The 22,285-nt window shown below is 38.1% G+C and overlaps 2 protein-coding genes and 2 pseudogenes across 2 annotated transcripts in view; 3 read left to right on the top strand and 1 right to left on the bottom strand.

Moving 5' to 3' along the window:
• LOC129136401 (olfactomedin-4-like) overlaps positions 1-22,285 on the top strand; it is an 82,520-nt gene that overhangs the window by 33,027 nt on the left and 27,208 nt on the right. The window contains exon 3 of the mRNA XM_063782669.1: positions 15,038-15,090. The gene's annotated coding sequence lies outside the window, so the exon portion shown is untranslated. The remainder of the gene's footprint in view (positions 1-15,037; positions 15,091-22,285) is intronic.
• On the bottom strand, positions 1,672-4,629 carry LOC466386 (olfactory receptor 52B2-like; annotated as a pseudogene).
• LOC134807230 (olfactory receptor 52H1-like) lies at positions 10,716-11,952 on the top strand (annotated as a pseudogene).
• OR52H1 (olfactory receptor family 52 subfamily H member 1) lies at positions 17,936-20,917 on the top strand. Its single transcript, XM_063782671.1, has one exon. The coding sequence runs from the start codon at positions 18,026-18,028 to the stop codon at positions 18,986-18,988; it is 963 nt and encodes a 320-aa protein (XP_063638741.1). The 5' UTR covers positions 17,936-18,025; the 3' UTR covers positions 18,989-20,917.

The raw sequence follows: 22,285 nt of genomic DNA, 5'->3' as shown, positions 1-22,285 counted from the left end.
ACCAGGGTATAAATATTCCAGAAAAAAATAAGACCGTTCTCACAAGCTTCACAACCCGGAAATGTCTCCACACTTCTGAAGTTAGGTAAATCCCTCTGGAGTTCTCTCAATATCTATGTAGTTGTAAATTCAACTTCCAAGTCTTGCTGTTAGCCAAGCATCCCAAGTTTTTGGCAAAATTAATCCAAACATCCCCAACACAGGACAAACACAAAAGTAATTTCTCTACACCCTACAAGATGCCAAGAGTCTGAACAGACAACTGAGAAGAAGGAGGTCCCATAGTTCTGGAGCAAGGTAAAATTTCTTTGAAAATCCTTACAGGGGTTTCTGGAGGATGGGAAGTGCAAAGAGGCATCAGCCAGTCACACCACTTGGTATAGTAGCAGTGCAGATAGAGCAGCCGATTAGTGTGTTGTCATCCTCCATTCAGAGTCAACTGATAGGGAAAAGCTGCAGGAGGACACTTCACCATAGCTAAGTGATCCCTGGTGGGAAAAGAAAGAAGGAGGGTGATAGGAGGACTTGGCTGTAGACAAAGGATAAGGTTTTTGCTGTTTTATATTTAACTTTTTATTTTTATTTTTTTATTTTTGAGACTGAGTCTTGCTCTGTGGCTTAGGCTGGAGTGCAGTGGCATGATCTGGGCTCACTGCAACCTCCGCCTCCTGGGTTTGAGCATTTCTCCTGCCTCAGCCTCCCAAATAGCTGGCACTACAGGTGCACGTCACCATGCCCAGCTAATTTTTGTATTTCTAGTAGAGATGAGGTTTCACCATGTTGGCCAGGCTGGTCTGGAACTCCTGACCTCAGGTGATCTACCCGCCTCGGCCTTCCAAAGTGCTGGGATTACAGGCGTGAGCCACTGCACCTGGCCTGCATTTAACTTTTGACCATAATGAGAATGAAACCTCATACCAGGAAACATAATCACACTAATAATAATGACACAGCACATTTATAAAAAAGTGATACAATTTTATAACTTCTAAAGCGCTTTAATATTCACTTTCTCATTGGATTTTCAAACAACCCTGTGAGAAAGATGTTAAGGAGTTAAAGAAGAGGGGATGCTTAATGCTTAGGAAACTCTCTTAGAACACCTAGCACTCAGGGCAGTTTATATCTCAAAAATAATTGATCTAATTATGTGATCTTTTTTCTCCCAAATCATATATTTATAACACTGTAATATTATATCATATATGTGAATGGCACTATCTAGTATTATCAGATATTCTCATTTGTTTGCAAATAAAGTTAGATAGAAGGGGAAGCCTCTACCTTTGCCCTATTTTTATCCAATTTGGGGGTTCACTATTTCTAATTGTATTTATAATAGCTGTTCGGGAGGACACAGAGATATCTAAAATTTAAATATTAGAGAAGTGTTATATGTTGATTTTACATTTGTTTGGTAGAAGTAGAAATATTATGTTGTCATTAAATACTAAAAAAACCTATCGATATTTAAAATAATAATGTTTATCTCTGTGAATAACAAACCTTCGAGAACCTACTTCCCTTTGAAATAAGAGACTTATATAATTTGGGTCCTCCCTATTTCATGAAAAAATACATGGCAAACGTTTCTTATCATCTAATAGGACCCTCCTCCTCTTCTTTAAAGAGCCACAGTAAGATTCAGTCACCCTCAGCAACATTTTCCTTTTACACAAGGGCCACCCCTTTCTGAATCTGTTTAGTCTTTACTCCATAGATAATTGGGTTCATCATGGGGGGAAAAAGAACATAGAGATTGGCCAGCAGGATGTGGACATACTTGGGAAATTTTCAGGCAAAGCGCTGAGCAATGACAGTGAAAATTCCTGGAAAGCAGAGCATGAGGATGACACTGCCATGGGAACCACAGGTGCTGAGTGCTTTCATCCAAGCACCAAGGGAGGGCAGCCTGAAGACTGCTTGAACAATGAGCCCCTAGGAGATGACTATTGTCACCATATCTAACGTAACACTGAGTAGTGGTACAGAGATTCCATACCAAATATTGATGGTGATTTCAGAACAACCTAGCTTTGCCAGCCCCATGTGTTCACAGAAGGTGTGGGCAATGATGTTTGTCCGGCAGAAGGGCAGACGCTTCACAAGGAAGACGATGGAGAAGACAGTTGCAAAACTCCTGAACACCACGACACCCCCAATTTTGCCAATAACACTGTGGCTAAGGATGGTGCTATACCTCAGTGGGTAGCAGATGGCCACATAGCGGTTGAAAGCCGTGGTCAAGAGAATGCCTGACTCCGCTACAAAGGCAAAATGCATAAAAAAGAGCTGAGTGACACAGCCACCAAAGGAGATGTCCACATCATCAAACCAGAAAATGCTCAAGGCTTTGGGTACTGTGGATGTGGATAGAATCAAATCCCAAAATGCCAGCATGGAGAGGAAGAGGTACATAGGTTCATGAAGACTGCGCTCCACTGCCACCACACAGACAAGGAGACCATTTCCTGACACAGCCACCAGGTACATCAGCCAGAAGGGGATGGAGATCCACACGTGCAGCTCCTTCAGGCCAGGAACGCCAATGAGGACAAACATATCATGATTGGCAGTGGAGTGGTTGGGAGCTGACATGCCAGAATTATGGTATGGAACTTTCACCACTTTTCTGTCTAATGTGAAAGAAAGTAGAGAGTCAAATGGTCATAATCAATTAGCATATATTTATTAGCCCTCAATGAGCTCAGGTTAACAAGTCTTACCTACTCAGTTTTGTTAACTACTGACCTAAATATGTGTAGTATTCAGCCTTGAAGAGAAATATTCTAAAAATTTAAAATAAGGTCACATAATTTTAAACAGATGCTTCAAAAGAAAATCCTGAAGCCAGTACTATTTTCTCATAAAATTGACATAAAATTAAAATCATGACCATCCAAAATTGTAAAATCTTTAATAATAATTGTAGTCTGCAACTAAACATTTTGAGAGAAAATTATTAATTTTTATAAAGAATATCAAGAAAAAACAGAAACCAAAAGGTTTTTTCTTATTGAATTAAACAATTCTGTTATCTAGCACACACATTTACCTAATCAACGATTAATTGATTAAGCATTTATTGATCATCTATAATATGTACAGAAAAATCAACATGGGCAGGAAAGGGAAAAATGAATGTAAAAGCTTTCAAAACAGAAATCCTTCACGTAGAAGTATAATGTATGAAAACCATAGTTCTACAATATAGTTGTCTGTTTCTCTATATAATAAATGAGTATCCATTAATTAAAAATGAAAATTTTTGAAATATCTTATTACATTATTAAGAACTACGAGTACACTTGGGGATGCTGCTATTTGAGAATGGGTGGAGCTGCAGCAGTGGCACAAGATGATTATCTTTCCTGAAATGCAGGATGAGATTCTGAACCAAAGTCTACCCAGACTTTTAAAAACTATTATTTGTATTTCAGTTTTACTTGTTAATACATCTAAACTTCATGACTTTAAAGAAACACTGTCAGAAGTAAGTAGCTTGAGCAATTATCAAAATATAAGTTGTCAGTATAATTGGATACATATATCAACCACTTATTTAAACTCTTCTTACTTAAAATACATTTAATAATTTCTTTGTTAGTTTTTAATTATGTAAAGGTTTCGTGTGTGTGTGTGCCAGAACCAAATTTGTTTGTTTGTTTTACCTTTATTACACTCATATTCCTGTAGTAGGAGAAGATCTTAACAATCACATCCAGGCCCCTGCATTAAATCCAGGCTTCAAGTGGTTTTTGTTTTGTTTTGGGGTTTATTTTTTTAGGCTAGCAGAATTATGGTTAAAATATTTATTGCCTTCCCCAACACAAGTAAATTAGGTTTCCGGTTTTCTTTATATCTGCAGAACTGAATTTGAATGAAAAGTGTAAACCAATTTTTTTTTTTTTTTGAGACGGAGTCTCGCTCTGTCGCCCAGGCTCTCGTGGCTGGCTGCAAGCTCCGCCGCTCGGGTTCACGCCATTCTCCTGCTTCAGCCTCCTGAGTAACTGGGACTACAGGCGCCTGACACTACGCCTGGCTAATTTTTTGTATAGTTAGTAGAGACGGGGTTTCACCGTGTTAGCCAGGATGGTCTCGATCTCCTGACCTCGTGATCCACCCGCCTCGGCCTCCCAAAGTGCTGGGATTACAGGCGTGAGCCACCGCGCCTGGCAATTTTTTTTTTTTTTTCCTTTAAGGAGCATAGTGTGATTGACTTTCTTCAAATCTTCCCTCCCAGTAATGTTTGTGCAACCACACCCACGCTAAATGGGTTTTATCCCTGAAAAGGGGCCATATAATGAAATACTCTCTAAAGAAGAAAAATAAATCCCCAACCCAGCCATTATTTTAAATAGCTAATTATGTTCATTAAAAAGAAAATTATTGATCATTAGCGAAATGCAAATCAAAACCACAATAAGACACCATCTAACACCAGTCAGAATGGCTTTTATTAAAAAGTCAAGAAATAACAGATGCTGGCAAGGTTGTGGAGTAAAAGGAACACTTACACCCTGTTGGTGGGAGTGTAAATTAGTTCAGTCAGTGGCGATTCCTCAAAGGCCTAAAGACAGAAATACCATTTGACTCAGCAATGCCATCACTGGGTATATACCAAAGGAATAAAAATTGTTCTATTATAGGGACACATGCATGTGTATGTTTATTGCATCACTATTAACAATAGCAAAGCCATGAAATCAACCTAAATGTCCTTCAATAATAGATTGGATAAAGAAAATATACACCATGGAATGCTATGCAGCCATAATAAAGAATGAGATCATGTTTTTGCAGGGACATGGATAGAACTGGAGGCTATTATCCTTAGCAAACTAACACAGGAACAAAACTCCAAATACTGTTATTACATATTCTCACTTATAATTGGGAGGTAAACGATAAGAACACAGAGAGGAACAACACACACTGGGGTCTACCAGAGGGTGGAGAGAGGGAAAAATAATAGCTAATCGGTACTAGGCTTAATATCTGGTTGAGGAAATAATCTGTACAACAAACCCACATGACACAAGTTTACCTCTGTAACAAACCTGCACTTGTACCCTTGAACGTAAAATAGAAGTTAGAAAAAAAGAAAACTAATTTTCTCATTAACAAATTATCCTGTATCAGGAGAGATTGATTTATATACAAAGGTAGTTTATTTTTATGTAAAATAAATATCATCTAATATTTACCATTTATTGCTAAATTAAAAAATAGGCTAAACACTTTTCCACAGTATCACCTGTATGTGTTGAACAATAGCAATAATGTATATACACATACATGCATAGATAGGATGTCTGGTAGAGAAAACATGGAAATATTAGCTATTATTATATCTAAGTAGTAAACTAACAGGTGATATTACTTTTTTTTTACTATCTGATAGTTTCTATTTTTCTAATAGAAATTTATTATTTTACTATTTTACTATTACCAAATATATGACAGTAATTTGATGGAATTCATTTTGTTATTAAAGAGAGTGATGAAAATTTTAGACTTTCATTAGAACCACTTTAATTAATATCCCCAACTTCTAGAGGAGTTTACTCAGTATCTTCTAATGAATAACTAAGAATCTAGTTTTTTCTGTTGGACCAGTTCCAGGCTCATGAATCACCTGGAGTTGTCCTTTGATTTTTAAAAATAAGCTGGGCAGTCTGCTATTGATTACTATCACTTGAAATATTGGTTGGTGCCATAAATTGGCATAGCAGCAATTACGGAGTTACATTTACCAAAGAATAGAAATGTGTGCACAACAATATGTGATTGTCCTTCATTCCATATTAAAACATTTCCCTAATATTTCTTAAAGAGCCAAGGCATTTTTCCTATTCACGAAGATCAGCTTGGCAAATAATATCTCTGATGTGATGTCTCAAGCTTTTAAAATGGAAGAAGTTATGTGTGTGAGCTCAGACTTCATAGACAAGCAACCAAGAAGTCTAGATCAACATCTAGCTACCCACAGAGGATAAGATTTGAGAAGTACCCATAGGGTCCCTGTGTTCTCTATCAAGAGCACTGATTCCCCAGACCACTTTCTTGGGAGCATCTCTGATCTGGAGTCCTACCTTGAGTTAGAAGACTAGAGCCCCTCTTGAATAGACCCTATTAAAAGCCTGTGTCATTCAGGAGCCCCTGGATGCTGGCATTTTCATCATGCATGGTTCGGTGAATTAGATAATTACAGCTGCAAAATGTCACTGGAGAAGACTCAGAGAGCAAGGTACAGAGGTGGGCATTATTCCTGGGAAAGGGCACAAGAAGGCTGAAAGTTGGAGAAATGTTGCAGGGGACCTGTGGGGAAATTCAGATTCAGAGACTTGAAATCCTGGGTAAAGGTAGCCAAAAATTACACTCTGAAATAAAGTTACTTACTTTACTCCTGCCCACTTGGCTAGCCCACAAAGGAAAGGTTTCTTGCAATCTAGGTGGTTACAGTAACTTCCACGTGTCTGTGTGTCCAAGTTCACCAGACATGTTCTGCTTGCTATCTGTGCAATCTAGCTCACACACTTCCATCCATTCCTTCAACCACAGATGGGAGACCCCCACTGCGCTGCAGACACGATGAGCCTGAGAGCATTTATGGCTCCTAAGAAAGTCCCAGTGGAGTGATCTCTAGGACTTGTTTCCTGCCCCTGTCTCCAGCTAAACAGCACACAGGGACAAGTGAGCAAAGAAGAAAACAGTAAACTTCTTTTCTGTTTAACTGGCAATAACACCTTGAGTGTCTGTGTACTGAGCAGTGAGCCCCATAGAGGTGCCTAGGATGCAACATTAAAGGAAGCACTTAAAACCCTGAGAGTGAGTCCTTTGTTCCTTAAATGTTGCACTCTAGGCATTTCCCCCAATTCCAGCCCTGGAGGAAGCATTATTTAATTCATCCCTTTTAGCATGTATCATCATTTCTCCCTGGACTACAGGGAAATTCTCAAACTTATTCTACCGTTTCTAAAACTTCATTTCAATTGCATCTTACTTCATTCCAACAGCAAGTCTACACGGCAGCCAGAATGCAGTTTTCAATATGTCAATTTCATTCTGTCACACTCCCAAGTAAAATCCTCTATCAGCCCCCTCCCTCCCTTAGTCTTCAGGATAAGATTCAAGTTCTGAATCAGAAAGTACAAGTTCTTGTTTACTTCTCCAAACTCATCTGACCTTCCTCTTCTTTTCTCTCAGTCTCAGCATATCTAGGGTGCTGTCCATATCAGGGTGCATACAATTCCCCAAATCTCACAATATTCTCACTTAATCCTTCACATTTGAAATAATGTCTTCTCTGCCTAGCGTATCCCTATTCCCGTCATTTGCCTTGAGAATTTCTCTTTTTCCTTCAAAACACAGCTCCAATATAAGATTCTTGACCATCCTGCCCTCTTTCCTAATTGCTTAGTATCTTCTCTGTGCCCACACAGATCCTTGTGCTTTTTGAGGTTACATATTATTTGTCACTCTGCAGTGGAATTGCCTCCTTCTGTGTGTATTTCCCTACTAATCCGTGATCTCCTTGAGGACAGTTAAAAAAAAAAAGTCTTAGTCATATCTGCATCCACAGTGCTTGTTACACAGTAGAATAAAATACAAAATTAAATTAAAACTTAAAAAAAGATCACTATGTAATGTACTAAACAATGTGCAAAGTGCATTGCTTATAACATTGCAATCAGTCCTCAAACCCTGTGAGGTAGCTTAGATCTTCATACACACATGAGGAAACTGAATCTTGGAGTGGTTAAATAAATTTCCCAATTTCATCTGAAGAGAACTGATGGAGTTGGTGTATGGCAGCCAGGAGTGTCTGGCCTCCAGCTCTTTCCTCGTAACCGTCTACACTGTCCTGTAGACTGCCTCAACAAATGGTGGCTGGACAAATGCATAAATATAAGAATAGCAAACTGGGACAGGGTGCATCCTTTTATGCTGGTTATACTTAGGGTTTATGTCATAACCAATGCATCCAGATGAATGCCACCTTTCCAGATGAATGTCTCTTGAAGAGGCTAGGTGCCTGCTAAAAATGTTTCCTATTTTTCATAATTTTGATGTTTTCATTAGGCTTCCTTCCTTCCTTCTTTCCTTCCTCTCTCTCCCTTCTCTCTCTCTCCCTTTCTCTTTCTTTCTTTCTCTTTCTCTTTTTCTTTTCATTTTTAGCATATGAGCCACATATATTAAAACACACATAACAACCACCACCACCACCAAGTACCTGCTGCTTTCAAGGAGCTTATTTCCACATCTAGCTCCTTCTTACCTGAGGGACTTTACACACACTTTTCTTTCTATATAAAATGCTTTCCCTTCTGTTTTAGCCTACTGAAAATAATATAGTGTAAAGTGGAGTTGAAGAAAAGATCTGAGGTCAAACTACCTGTTAGGAATTTGGCTTTTCCACTTAACAGCTGAACAAATTTGGATATACTTTCTGTGTATCATCTTTTTTCTTGTCTGTAATATGGAAACAATAAGGGGGACCTACCTCTCTGGGAGGGAGGAAGGGCTAAATTCAATTGACTTACAGGTAGAATTCAATAAGTATTATTTATTTTATTATATTTTTGTTAAAATCAACCTCATTTTACAATATCTTCCTCCAAGAATCCTTTCCTATCTCCTGCAGGTCCAATCGTCTTTGTTATTGATTCTCATGATAACCTATATATTTCCATAACATACATCGCAGGTAATAATTATTCTTATACATATAACTTACTGCTTATTTGAATAGTGTCTGTCTTCCTCAATAAATTATCTCCACCAGGAGAGGCATTGCATCTGTTTTATACACACTATGTTTCCAGGACCTATTACATGCTTACATCTTTATTGACTGATTGGCTGCTACCCATTTCCCAGCACTCCACTAAATATACGTAGATGATGTAAATTTACCAAAATATATCATAACTTCATGCCTCTAAGCCTTTGTATATGTTGCTTTCTCTGCCTGAAATGTTTTTTCTCTGTCTTCTTGAGTAATCTGCATCATCCTCAAGACTCACATTGTTTCACCTATTTCTCAAGATCTTCTCTGATGCTACAGGTTTTGATAATACCTCTCCACTCAGTTTCCATAGGCATCTTTGAATTCCCTATGACTTTCATTCTGCATTGAAATTTTCTTTTACAAATCTGTTGGCTTTAGCAGGTAATGTTCTCTTAAGAATAGACTGATATGTGTTTCTGAATATCTAAGGTCTAGCATCATGTCTGGTTTCCTGCGCCTGGCAAATTATTTGTAGTATTAATAAACATTTGTTCCTTTTAACTGTGCAAACTACCTTTTGTCCTGTTTAATGCTTTCTAAGTTAAATTTTACTTTTTATGCTTTCCATTTTGCTAGACTTGCTTCCATCACATTTAAATTTGTCAGAAACACACTTGTCTATCCTTTTTATCCTTGTTTATTCACACTTGTTTATCCTTTCTGCATCATTTTGTTTTAGATCTTACTCATATAAGTGACATATAATTGAATTTTTAAACTTTATTTATCTTTGTGCTTTTTGATAGAGGAATTCCAGCAATCTACATTTATAAGCATAAATGATGTATTTGGTTTTATGTTGTTAACTTGTTTTATATTTTTAGTTTTCTATATATTGGTTAATTTTGTATCTTTTGTATGCAGATATTATACGTGTTATTTGCCATACAGACTCTGTAGATAATTTTGGTTATACATAGGGGAGTCTAGGAAAAGACTCGTGGGTCTGATTCCCAGCACTACCATTTCCTTCTTGTGTGACTTTGGACAAATCACTTTTCTCTGCATCCTTAAAATGTGGATAATATTATTACCTGTCTCATAGAATCGTTAAGAAAATTACAAAAGTGGTCTCATGTAGTATATTAAAGGTTTTCAAAAAATATTAGCTTCTGTTATAAAGTTTATTTGCTTTTAGCTTGACCTAGGATTTAGAATATATAAATTGTATTTTTCTTCCACTAGAGGTCCTCTCTGTATTTGTAAAAAGCACACAAACCAATTTTCTCTGATTCTTAAACAAGATTTCCTCATTAATTCCTAAGGGTGGACTGAGATTGAGCCTCATACCCTTTCTCATTTCATTCATATAGGAGGCATCAAACATCACAATCTCAGAGAACATTCTGGTCTACAAGCCTTAAGTCTCTCTATGTAGTGTCTGGGATATCAGAACAGTCATTGAAATTGGGGTAGGGTCAGTGTGTGGGACAAATTACAGTTCCAGTGATCCGTTTCTTTCATCCTTTGCTACACATCCACGCCTCTTCTGAATTCTTGGCATCTCACAGTGAGTTGAAGCAGTTACCTGGTGTAACAGCAACATGAAAGAGTAGTGGCTGCGGAATCTAATGACCTTGGCTCTGCTAGTTACTAAAGGTGAGATGTTAGGTAAGATTATGTTCAGTTTCAGTTTCTGTAAAAAAAAAAATGAGGTGGATAAAAATACATATCTCAGAAGGTTGTTCTAAATAAGATAATATTTTTCAAGAAACTGGCATGTACTAGGAGTCTGTAATTGTTAATTATCTCATTTTCCCAACTGTGACCCAGTATTTTTCAGTTTCTTTCTATCCCTGCATGTAGTTAGACTACTTTTCTCTATACTCATATTTATATAGCAGCAACTTACATTGACCCAGGGAGAACTCAGTCATTCAAATGGGAACAGCAGTTTATGCAGTTTGAAGAAGATTCTAGAGTAACTGGATGATTAGTATCAGAAGTATTGGGTCTGAGAGTCTTTCTTCAAGTGATGAACATTGCTCTTAATATCAATGAGAGGTTTTTTCTTGGAATATAGGAAAGAGGCGGACCAGCCCCTAGGAAGCAGTGGAGGAAGAATTACCATACAATTTCCTCATGTTCATTATAAACAATTTGTTTTTAGGACACAGAAGCTATTGATCTTAATGGCCATGTACAACATGAGTGACCATGGTACAGGCCCGTTCATCCTTTTGGGCATCCCTGGACTTGAGCAGTACCACGTCTGGATCAGCATCCCATTCTGCTTAATCTATCTCATGGCTGTCGTGGCCAATAGTATCCTTCTCTACCTCATGGTGGTAGAGCACAGTCTTCACGCACCCATGTTCTTTTTCCTTTCCATGCTGGCCATTACTGATCTCATATCATCCACCACATGTGTCCCCAGAACACTTAGCATCTTCTGGTTTGGTCCCCAAACAGTTTCCCTGGCTGTCTCACCCAATTATTCTTTCTGCACTATAGCTTTGTGTTGGACTCAGCTATGCTGCTGGCCATGGCATTTGACCGCTATATGGCCATTTGCTCACTCTTGAGATACACTACTATTCTGACTTCCAAAACCATTGTCAAAATTGCTGTGGGAATATGTTTCCGAAGTTCTGTGTTTTCGTCCCATGTGTTTTCCTTGTGAATCGTTTACCCTTCTGCAGGACACATATCATTTCTCACACCTACTGTGAGCACGTAGGTGTTGCCCAGCTTGCCTGTGCTGATATCTCCATCAATATCTGGTATGGATTTTGTGTTCCCATCATGACGGTGATGACAGACGTGATCCTCATTGCTGTCTCCTACACCCTCATCCTCTGTGGCTGTCTTTTGCCTCCCCTCCCGAGATGCCCGTCAGAAGGCCCTTTGCACCTGTGGTTCCCATGTCTGTGTTATCCTCATATTCTATATACCAGCATTCTTCTCCATCCTTGCCCATCGCTTTGGGCATAATGTCCCTCATACCTTTCATATTATGTTTGCCAACCTTTATGTAATCAGTCCACCTGCTCTCAACCCTATTGTCTACAGAATAAAGACCAAGCAAATCCAGAACAGAATCCTTTTGCTCTTTCCCAAGGGGTCCCAGTGATAGGTGCCTGAGCTCTTGGAGGTAGGGACAAGTTCCTAGTGTGTGTTAGGTCAAAGACTGAACCTGTGTTCAGACGCCCAAGAGAAAGGACAGACTAAAATTTATTAACGAAAACTTGAGTTTTGCTTTCTTTGTGATTTGAGGCAGAAGTCTACTCAATCATTTCAGCTATAGCAAAGTAAGTTCTGAATCTAGGAAATAATAAATATTTTTTGACTTCTAGAAACAAGAACTTTTGTAATTCCTTATGATTGTTCTAAAGTGATTATAAAACTTTTAATGAAGACAATGTAATGATTGGCAAATCTGAATGGTTTTTCAGATTTATTTATCATAGTAGTTTATTTATACATCATAGCAAGGCAGGAAAATTACCTCTTTGATGACTCTGCAGGGTTCTGGGTTTTTACTTTGTTCACTCCTATTAATTTCTAGACAACATCAAGTATAATACCTAGCACACACTAGGGACATAGGCAACATTTATCAAATAAATGAATGGCAAATAATCATAAAATTATTAATTTAAGAGTGCAGGTGTTTATGTTAAGCAAAGGGATAAGGCAATGATAAAACTCAATGTTTAACTCAACCTTGAGAGAGCCAAATGAGTTGTGGGTGGGTGGAGTTTTCCACAAGGAATAAAAGGAGGAAGGCAAATTTCTATGGCTAGTAAAATGGTAAAGCACGTACAGACTAAGAAGTGGGTTTAAGACTTGACCAATTGGAAGCACTGGCGGTCTCAATTTTTTTTTCATGTTTGTATCTCCATAGAGATGTAGTCACAAGCCAAAAATGTACCTCTGTATGATTCATTATCTCTTCAAATCCAGTATGCATAACTTGGTCATAGTGAGTCATTCAGTCACTTGGTCAGTAATACTTATTTTTAGGTGTCTGCCAGGCAGCAATGATAATCAATGTCTTATTTCCCTTTCAAATCTGATACGTCCTCAAAACCTGTGGCTTTTTTCTAAATAACCTCTTGGATTCCCCAGCTGAGTGCAGGCACCCTCCTCCCCTACCCCAGTAGTTCAAACCCTCACTGCTTTCACTTGACTCAAAATATCAGAGTTGTTCATGGTCTCTTTACCTTGAGACTACTTTCCCATCCCCATGCTACTACCCTTTTCACATGTCATTGAATTTTTATTTCTACAATGGCTCTCAACGTATAGTTTTAATAGAAAAGAATGTCCTTTGGACTCAGAGAATTGTGTTTGAATTTATATTCTATCTCTTAACATGTGACAATAGCTACATGCATTGTTTCCAAAATTACTTGACGTATTTTGCATACCATAAATAAAAATATAGTCAGGTGCCACTTAACAATGAGGATAGAGTCTCATAAATGTGTTGTTAGGTGATTTTATTATTGTGCAAATATCATAGAGTGTACTTACACAAACCTGTGTGATACAGCCTTGGCTCTATATTATATTCTATAGCTCCTAGGCTACAAAACTGTACATCATGTTACTATACCGAATATTGTACGGAAGTATAATATAATGGTATTTGTGCATCTAAACATGTCTAAACATAGACAAGGTACTCTAAAATATGGTATTGTAATCTTATGGGACCATTTGTTCAGAAACATTGTTATATGGCATATTACAAAGTATAAATAGAAAAGGCAAAAAGAAAAGTAGAAAGATTTTTAAAAATTAAGACAAAAAATAGGCCGAAAATACACTTTCCACCTGCTATGAATTTTTGTTCTCTTATTATATGTGGGTCAGAAATTCAGCTGTAAGCTTTCTAACAGTCTATGTGAGAGTTAAACATGATTAGCTACATAATTCATGATGGCTATAAGTTACAGACAGTTAATTGTTAGAGAAGCAAAACTACTTCTTGATATGAAGAACGGAGAAATATCTTCAGAAAGCTCTTAAAGAATAGGCAGTAAGTGATGCAATTAATCACATTCTTACAGAATACACAAGTTCTTGTGACTCTTCAGTCCCTTATCCTAGTATAGAGAGGTGAAGCAACCTCAATTTTTATTCAGCGAAAGGTAAAAATTCTGTTGGGAGCCAATACAATACTAATCTCATTAGTTCTGGTTTATTCCAGATATTCTAGAACATTCAGAGTACTGAGTGGACTCCTGACAATCTTTATTAATTAACACATTCAACAATATTTAGCAAACGTTTGACAAACATTGACAAAAACTGACTTGGCTTTCAGAATTGTGGGGTAAAAGCCACTTAGGTAAAAATTGATATCTGGACTTGCAGAAATTCCTGACAGTACCAGCTGGTAGACTTAACAGTTTTTCCATAAGAATATATTTTATTTGCTCATATTGTTTTTACCAATAAAAATGTTTAATGAAGTTTAATGTTTTAAAAATTATAAGTGGGAGATAAGCTATAGGTATGCAAGGGCACACACAGTAGTATAATGGACATTGGAGACCCAGAAGAGGAGAAGCTAGGAGAGGGGTGAGGGATGAAACATCACCTATTGAGTACAATCTACGCAATATGGGTGACAGGTACGCTAGAAACCCAGACTTCAACCTTATACAATTCACCCATGTAATCAAAAAACACTTGTACCCCTAAAGCCACTGGAATTTTTAAAAGATAATATTAGAATTATTTCATGTGGGCCATATAATTTTCATTTTAACAGGTGCCCTACGTTATTCCTTTACACTATGAGTTTGCCAATATGTTAAGCGTTTTCACGAGCAGTATCCTATTAATTTGTCAATCCTTATAAAATCTTGAGAGACAGGTACTAATATGACCACCTTTTAATGGAAATTAAGTAACTCATCCAAAGTCCTTTATCTGGTAAGTGAGGGCATGAACTTGAAACCTGGGTGATATGATAGGCACATACACACAGCTTTCCACCCACATACACATCAGCTTACAAATAAATAAATAAATAAATAAATAAAGCACTCTAAGGCAGTGTTAACTCAAAGGCATGAACAAGGTTAATAGAATCTTTTTCATCTTCTTCCCTTGAGGATGAGAAGAGGGCATGTCAGAGTCCCTAATCCCCTAACTACCTACCTTTTCCCCACAAGGAGCAGTGAGTGATCAGAGAAAATAAATGGACACGGAATCAACCTCTCTAACGTCCTTCCTTTTCCTTCCACTCATGTTTTTTTTTTGGTTGGTGTGTCTGCTCTCTTGTAGATTTTGTCAACACACTCTTTCTTCTTTCCCTTTGGCCTGATCCCCAAGATTTGGTGAGTATTGGCTGTTTGAAGGGGTTTGATTGGGACAAGACTTAGAGAAAGTGAGTGAAAAGCCAGGGCTCTATTTCTTAGGGGCCATGGGCTGGGCACTATAATTTTCTTTCCTGAGCAACTCCCATTTATAAACTGAGGTCCTGATCTCCAATACTTGTGTATATGCTCCACTGAGTAAGCATCAAAAGATCAGAACAGATGGACAATTATACAGCTGGGTTAAGTATGACCACAGTTAGCAGTGTTAGGAAATTTCTGTTTCAGACATGTGACAAGAGTCCATAACTCTAACTTAAAATGTAGGATTAAGTGTGCTGGTATGTGTGTATGCCCAGGGGTGCTCCTGTTAATTTTTATCCATCTTGCAATTTCTGTTCTCTTCTCCACTGTGTGGTCTGGTTGTTAATGATAATACTAATGACATAAAATATAACCTAATATAAAGAAGTAAAACTTGTTACATGCTTACTATGTTTCAGGTACTATATTAAAGAATATTTTTCGGCTGGGCGTGGTGGCTCACGCCTATAATCCCAGCACTTTGGGAGGCTGAGACAGGTGGATCACAAGGTCAGGAGTTCAAGACTAGCCTGGCCAACATAGTGAAACCCGTCTCTACTAAAAATACAAAAAAATTAGCCGGGCATAGTGGCGGGCACCTGTAATCCCAGCTACTCGGGAGTCTGAGACAGGAGAATCACTTGAACCATGGAGGTGGAGGTTGCAGTGAGCCAAGATTGTGCCACTGCACTCCATCCTGGGCAACAGTGCAAGACTCTGTCTCAAAAAAAAAATTCTTTTTTCAGTGCATATCATTTTGTCCTAATAATAATTATAAAAATTAGAAATATTAATTTCTTTTAAAAACATAGGAACCCAAATATCATATAGTTTAAATAGCTTGCCCAGATTGACATAGTTAGTAAATTGTGGAACCAGGATTAAATTGTGAAACCTAGCTTTCTGAGGCTCCAGAGTACATGCTCTGTGCCAATATTTTGCTAACATACTGTGGATGCCTGAGAGTATGTATGTGTATCTACCATAATACCATAATTATTGCTGATAAAATTAACACTAGTTCCTTTATATCACTCAATACCTAGTCCATATTTAAGTTTCCCTAACTATTCATTAATTGAATTCAATACCTGGTTTGTTTAAACAGAATTCAATCAAGAACTACACTGCAGGCCGAGCGTGGTGGCTCACGCCTGTAATCCCAGCACTTTGGGAGGCTGAGGTGGGTGGATCACCTGAGGTCAGGAGTTCGAGACCAGCCTGGCCAACATGGTGAAAGCCCGTCTCTACTAAAAATATAAAAATTAGCCGGGGGTGGTGGCGGGCGCCTGTAATCCCAGCAACTCGGGAAGCTGAGGCAGGAGAATCGCTTGAACCGGGGAGGCGGAGGTTGCAGTGAGCCGAGATCGTGCCACAGCACTCCAGCCTGGGTGACAGAGTGAGACTCTGTCTCAATAAAATAAATAAATAAATAACCACACTGCATTTATTTGTTTTTCTCTTAAATGTACTTTAGTCTGGAAATGGATTTTCCTTATCTAATATTCCCCTTCCCCCTTTAATGGCATTGACTTGAAAAAAGAAAACAGATTGTTGTAGATTTTTCCACATTGTGGATTTGTCTGATTGTTAAATGAGAACCCTGAGAGTTAACCATCTGTGCACCCGTGTGTGTTTGTGAATGCTTTTGGATGACTTCATGAACATCTGTTGTATTTGAGTTCATGGAAATACAAAAACTTGAGAAAACCTTTCCTCACATATATATGAATAAAGGATGACCTCAGACAAGTTGGGAGTGCTGTGAGTCGTTATAGAGGCATTACTGGGGAAGAAGGTATAGGACCAGTGGAGAGGTTTTAGGAATTTACAAAGCCTGTGACAGTGACAAAATCTAATGGTGAAACATTTTGTTTATATTGTCAGCACATGTGTCGGGGGAAGATGGGAGGACAGGGGGCTTGTAATTGTGTAAGATTATGTATGGGTAAATATATGGTGGCAAAATATATGACAGAATGTAAGTGTAGGTCTGGATATGCCTGAGAATGTAAGTATTAAGGGTCTGTGTTTGAGAGAGTATGTGTCTTGGGTCGATGTGTCTCTCTAATAGATGTATGTTCACAAAAAAGCAGTCCTTCTTTTGGACAGAAACCTTGACTGATAGTGTCACTAAGTCCACAGTATTAGAATATTATTCACTTACGTAGTATATAAAGTGTTGGAAAACTATTGAATTTTTTTTTTTTTTTTGAGGAGAAAGGCTAGTGAACCTCAGCTATAAGGGAATTTTTTAGTTTAAATTTCACTTACACATGTTATCCAGCATAGTGTAGGAACTCTTCTGGTGTTTGCTGAGCTGAATTAGGTCTTTAGATGGCAATAAAGGGGTGCTGATCTTAAAAATGTAAGAGCCACAGTCATCAGGTAGCTTTAAGAGAAGCAAACGGTTGTCTTGGGGGCAGAGACAGATAATTCACAATGACAGAGCAAGCAGATCCTAAACAATGATGTCCATAAGGTCATATGAGCTATAATCCACCATGAAAAAGTGTATTCTGTACTTTGTTAACTTGTATGGGAGAACAGTGTATAACGAAGAGTGTAACCAGTCTGGAAGGCTTCCTGTAGAAGCTGTGTAAACCACTGGGGGAGGTCAGAAGAAAGAAAAGATTCTCTTCAGGTAGTTTAATAATGTATCTATTTGTATCTGGAACAATCTTGGTTTTTGCATGTTGCTACCATTATTACTAATTTTAACCTTTGTTCATTTCAAACGGGTTCTATTTTGGATGACAAATTATATGGTCACTTTATCTTCAGGAGGCAATAATGATAATTAGTTGAAAGTTTGAGAGTTACTCAAGTTTCTCTATCCTTAATCACCCTCTGTCTTTAGGGGCTGAGATTTATGCCATCTGCCTCTGCCATGATCATTTTCAACCTGAGCAGTTACAATCCAGGACCCTTCATTCTGGTAGGGATCCCAGGCCTGGAGCAATTCCATGTGTGGATTGGAATTCCCTTCTGTATCATCTACATTGTAGCTGTTGTGGAAAACTGCATCCTTCTCTACCTCATTGTGGTGGAGCATAGTCTTCATGAACCCATGTTCTTCTTTCTCTCCATGCTGGCCATGACTGACCTCATCTTGTCCACAGCTGGTGTGCCTAAAACACTCAGTATCTTTTGGCTAGGGGCTCGCGAAATCACATTCCCAGGATGCCTTACACAAATGTTCTTCCTTCACTATAGCTTTGTCCTGGATTCAGCCATTCTGATGGCCATGGCATTTGATCGCTATGTAGCTATCTGTTCTCCCTTGAGATATACCACCATCTTGACTCCCAAGACCATCATCAAGAGTGCTATGGGCATCTCCTTTCGAAGCTTCTGCATCATCCTGCCAGATGTATTCTTGCTGACACGCCTGCCTTTCTGCAGGACACACAACATACCCCACACATACTGTGAGCATATAGGTGTTGCCCGGCTCGCCTGTGCTGATATCTCCATCAACATCTGGTATGGCTTTTGTGTTCCCATCATGACGGTCATCTCAGATGTGATTCTCATTGCTGTTTCCTACGCCCTCATCCTCTGTGCTGTCTTTCGCCTTCCCTCCCAAGACGCCCGCCAGAAAGCCCTCGGCACTTGTGGTTCTCATGCCTGTGTCATCCTCATGTTTTATACACCTGCCTTTTTCTCCATCCTTGCCCATCGCTTTGGACACAATGTCTCTTGCACCTTCCACATCATGTTTGCCAATCTCTACATTGTTATCCCACCTGCACTCAACCCCATGGTTTACGGAGTGAAGACCAAGCAGATCAGAGATAAGGTTATACTTTTGTTTTCTAAGGGTACAGGATGATGTTTTACTAGGATAAGTTTATAGTGTACAGAAATGTAGAAAGAGTGAAATGGCAAATGCTCTTTAAAGCAAGAACTACCTGAAGCTGCTTTCATGTGCCAAGAATGTGGCATGATCTGTATGAAAATGATGGTCCTATGTATAAAATAAAATCCTTGATGACCTCTTTGCTTGTGAAATAGGGGGCTGTACAGAATATGATCAGGAAGAAGGAGATGAAAACGCAGAGCCAAATTACTCTAAATTGAAAAAGAGATAAAAATTTGGAAATTGAGATTTGCAGCTATTATAAGTGAGTTTGTTAAGTAAAACAGAAACACTGAGGAAGAGGGAATGAAAGTAAAAAGATCAGTGAGAAATTTCTCAGTGAGAGGATTACCAGGTGGATATTTAGGACATTAATGATAACATTTGATTCTAATTATCTTCCTTTTATGTTTCACTGTAATTCCCTTTAAATGTTTCCTCCCTATACACACACAATATGAAAAATTGAAGAGCCTTCAGTACAAGCCTGCTAAAATAATGTTATATCAGCAGTGCTATGAAGGGAATGAGTGAATTAGCATATTGATCAATGAATGGCAGGGTTGCTGGCTTTGGTGCTGGGAGAGGAGAGTCGGTTCTAGGCCCGAAGATGCATTGAGAAAGTGAGCTGCAGAGGTAGTACTGGGAGAACATAACCCCTCAAAATAGTTGGAGATTTGAGTCAAGAGCTGGACTTCTCACAGTACACAGATTAGACTTCTGTACATTTAGAAACTAAAGTAAAAATGGAACCATACTAGTTAGAGGATCTGTGGAACACTGTTCTATATACTGCAGTTCCTTGATTGCAAGACACATTTTTACAGTGAGGAGAGGGAATGAGGATGGGAAAACTACAATAAAGTAACATATCCATGGAAAAATGCATCCAAATTTTGTAAGCATTGGAACTGAGAAAATACTGTATGTTGAGATCAAAGAAGGAAATTAGAAGCATAATCATAAACTGCTATGAAATGTAGAGTTGATCTATGCCAGTGGTTTCCGAGGTAATCCTAAAGAGCTGGATTCTGAGAGGTTGCTTTAAGGTGCATCTCAAGGCCTATGTGAAGGAAGTTTCTTGTCTTATTTTTCCACAATCACAGCAGATCTGATATTATCTAGTTTTGCTTGTGTATCAAGCACTTAGGTAAGATTCTACTTGAACGATAAAGTTTCTCCAATAAATCCTGTTTTGAAAATCATCCATTCTTTGGCTGTTATTAAAATGTGAAAAGAAAAACAGGTGCTGGTGAGGTTATGGAGAAAAAGGAACACTTATACATTGAGAGTGGGAGTGTAAATTAGTTCAACCATTGTAGAAGACAGTGTGGCAATTTCTCAAAGACCTAAAGACAGAAATATCATTTGACCCAGCAATCCCATTACTGGGTATATACAAAGGAATATAAATGGTTCTATTATAAAGACACATGCATGCATATGTTCATTGCATCAATATTTACAATAGCAAAGACATGGAATCAACCCAAATGCCCATCAGTGTTACACTGGATAAAAAAACGTGGTACATATACACCATGGAACACTATGCAGCCATAAAAAACAATGAGATCATGTCCTGTGCAGGAACATGGATGGAGCTGGAGGCCATTATCCTTAGCAAACTAACACAGGAACAGAAAACCAAATACTGTATGTTCTTACTTATAAGTGGGAACTAAATGATGAGAACACATGGACACATAGAGGGGAACAACACACGCTGGGGCCTATCAGAGGGTAGAGGATGAGAGAAGGGAGAGGATCAGGAAAAATAACTAATGGGTACTAGGCTTAATATCCGGGTGATGAAATAATCTGTACAACAAACCCCCATGACACAAGTTTACCTACGTAACAAACCTGCACATGCATCCTAGAACTTAAAAGCAAAAGTAAAATTATAAAAAAGAAAATCATCCATTCATTTGGAAACTATTTATTGAGGACCTTCTATATTTTAGATAGTGTTCTAAGCATTTGGGATTATGAGGCGTCTCTGCCTTGCTTCCATGGATTTTATATTCTTGGGAGAGTGATAAGCAATAAAACAAAGAAATTAGTTCATTGCTTAAAAATATTAATATAATAAATGAAAAAAATAAAAGTTGAATAAGATGATGGACTAAAACTGGCCTGGAGGACAATGGCAGAGAGGACAGCAAATGAAAATACTCTCAGGCTGAAAAGAGCTTGACATGAATTGAGGATAGAAACAAGGCCAGAGCGGCTGCAGCAGAGTGATCCAGGGAGGGGATAGGGCATGAGGGATGGGGAGGGGTAGGGCCAGATCCTGTGGAACTGAAACTATCCAAATCTCATTCTCAGAAGAGGAAACTGAAGATCAAAAAGTATAAATAACGTTTCCAAGGCACACAGCAAGGAAGTTATTAATATGGAGCTAGAATACAATCTGCTAACTCCCAGTTCAGTGATATTCTCATTAAACACGGCCTCATGCTTATGAAAATAGACTCCAAAGGAAGGGAAAAAAATCTGGGAAGATCAGAGCTTACTTTTATGGTTTTTAAAAACTCTAGTTCTGTTTTAAAGTTTTAATTAATTTACGTTTCAGTTATTTTTAAATTTTTAATTGACAAACATAAATTGTATATATTATGGGGTCACATGTGACGTGATTATACATGTATACATTGTAGAATGATTAAATCAGGCTAATTAAGTTATTCATCACCTTATATACTTATTTCTTTATGGTAAGAACATTTAACATCTATTCTTTTAGAAAGTTTGAAGTATTCAATACATTATTATTAACTATAGCCACCATAGGGTACAATAGATCACTAGAACATATTCCTCTAGTCTAACTGAAACTTTGAACACTGGCTAATATCTTCCCTTTTCCTGTCCACTCCCCAGTCTGGTAACCACCATTGTACCATCTGCTTCAATGTGAACTCTAGTTACTTAAAATTAAGCCACATCTGACTGTATGAGAGTTCTGCTCTCTGTGCCAATTTACAAAAGTGCCCACAGATACCAGAAGATTTTCTAGTATTCTGTTATTCTCTTCTGGTTATTACCATGTTGCTGAGAACACGGATTGACCAAGATATAATATTTTTTAAGTTTATGAAAGGAATAATAAATGGATACAGAGTTGAGATAATTTAAAAGTACACACTCCTTTCATCCTGGTAGGTGTTGAAACCCATGATTATTCACTAATACACATGAATGGCTCTCATGAAAGACAAACAGCCCAAGCAACCCCAGTGAAAAAGAAACTGATGTCTATATAGT

Source organism: Pan troglodytes, chromosome 9, assembly GCF_028858775.2.
Source record: "Pan troglodytes isolate AG18354 chromosome 9, NHGRI_mPanTro3-v2.0_pri, whole genome shotgun sequence".
Taxonomy (NCBI): Eukaryota; Metazoa; Chordata; class Mammalia; order Primates; family Hominidae; genus Pan; species Pan troglodytes.
This window is presented reverse-complemented; position numbering and strand designations above follow the sequence as displayed.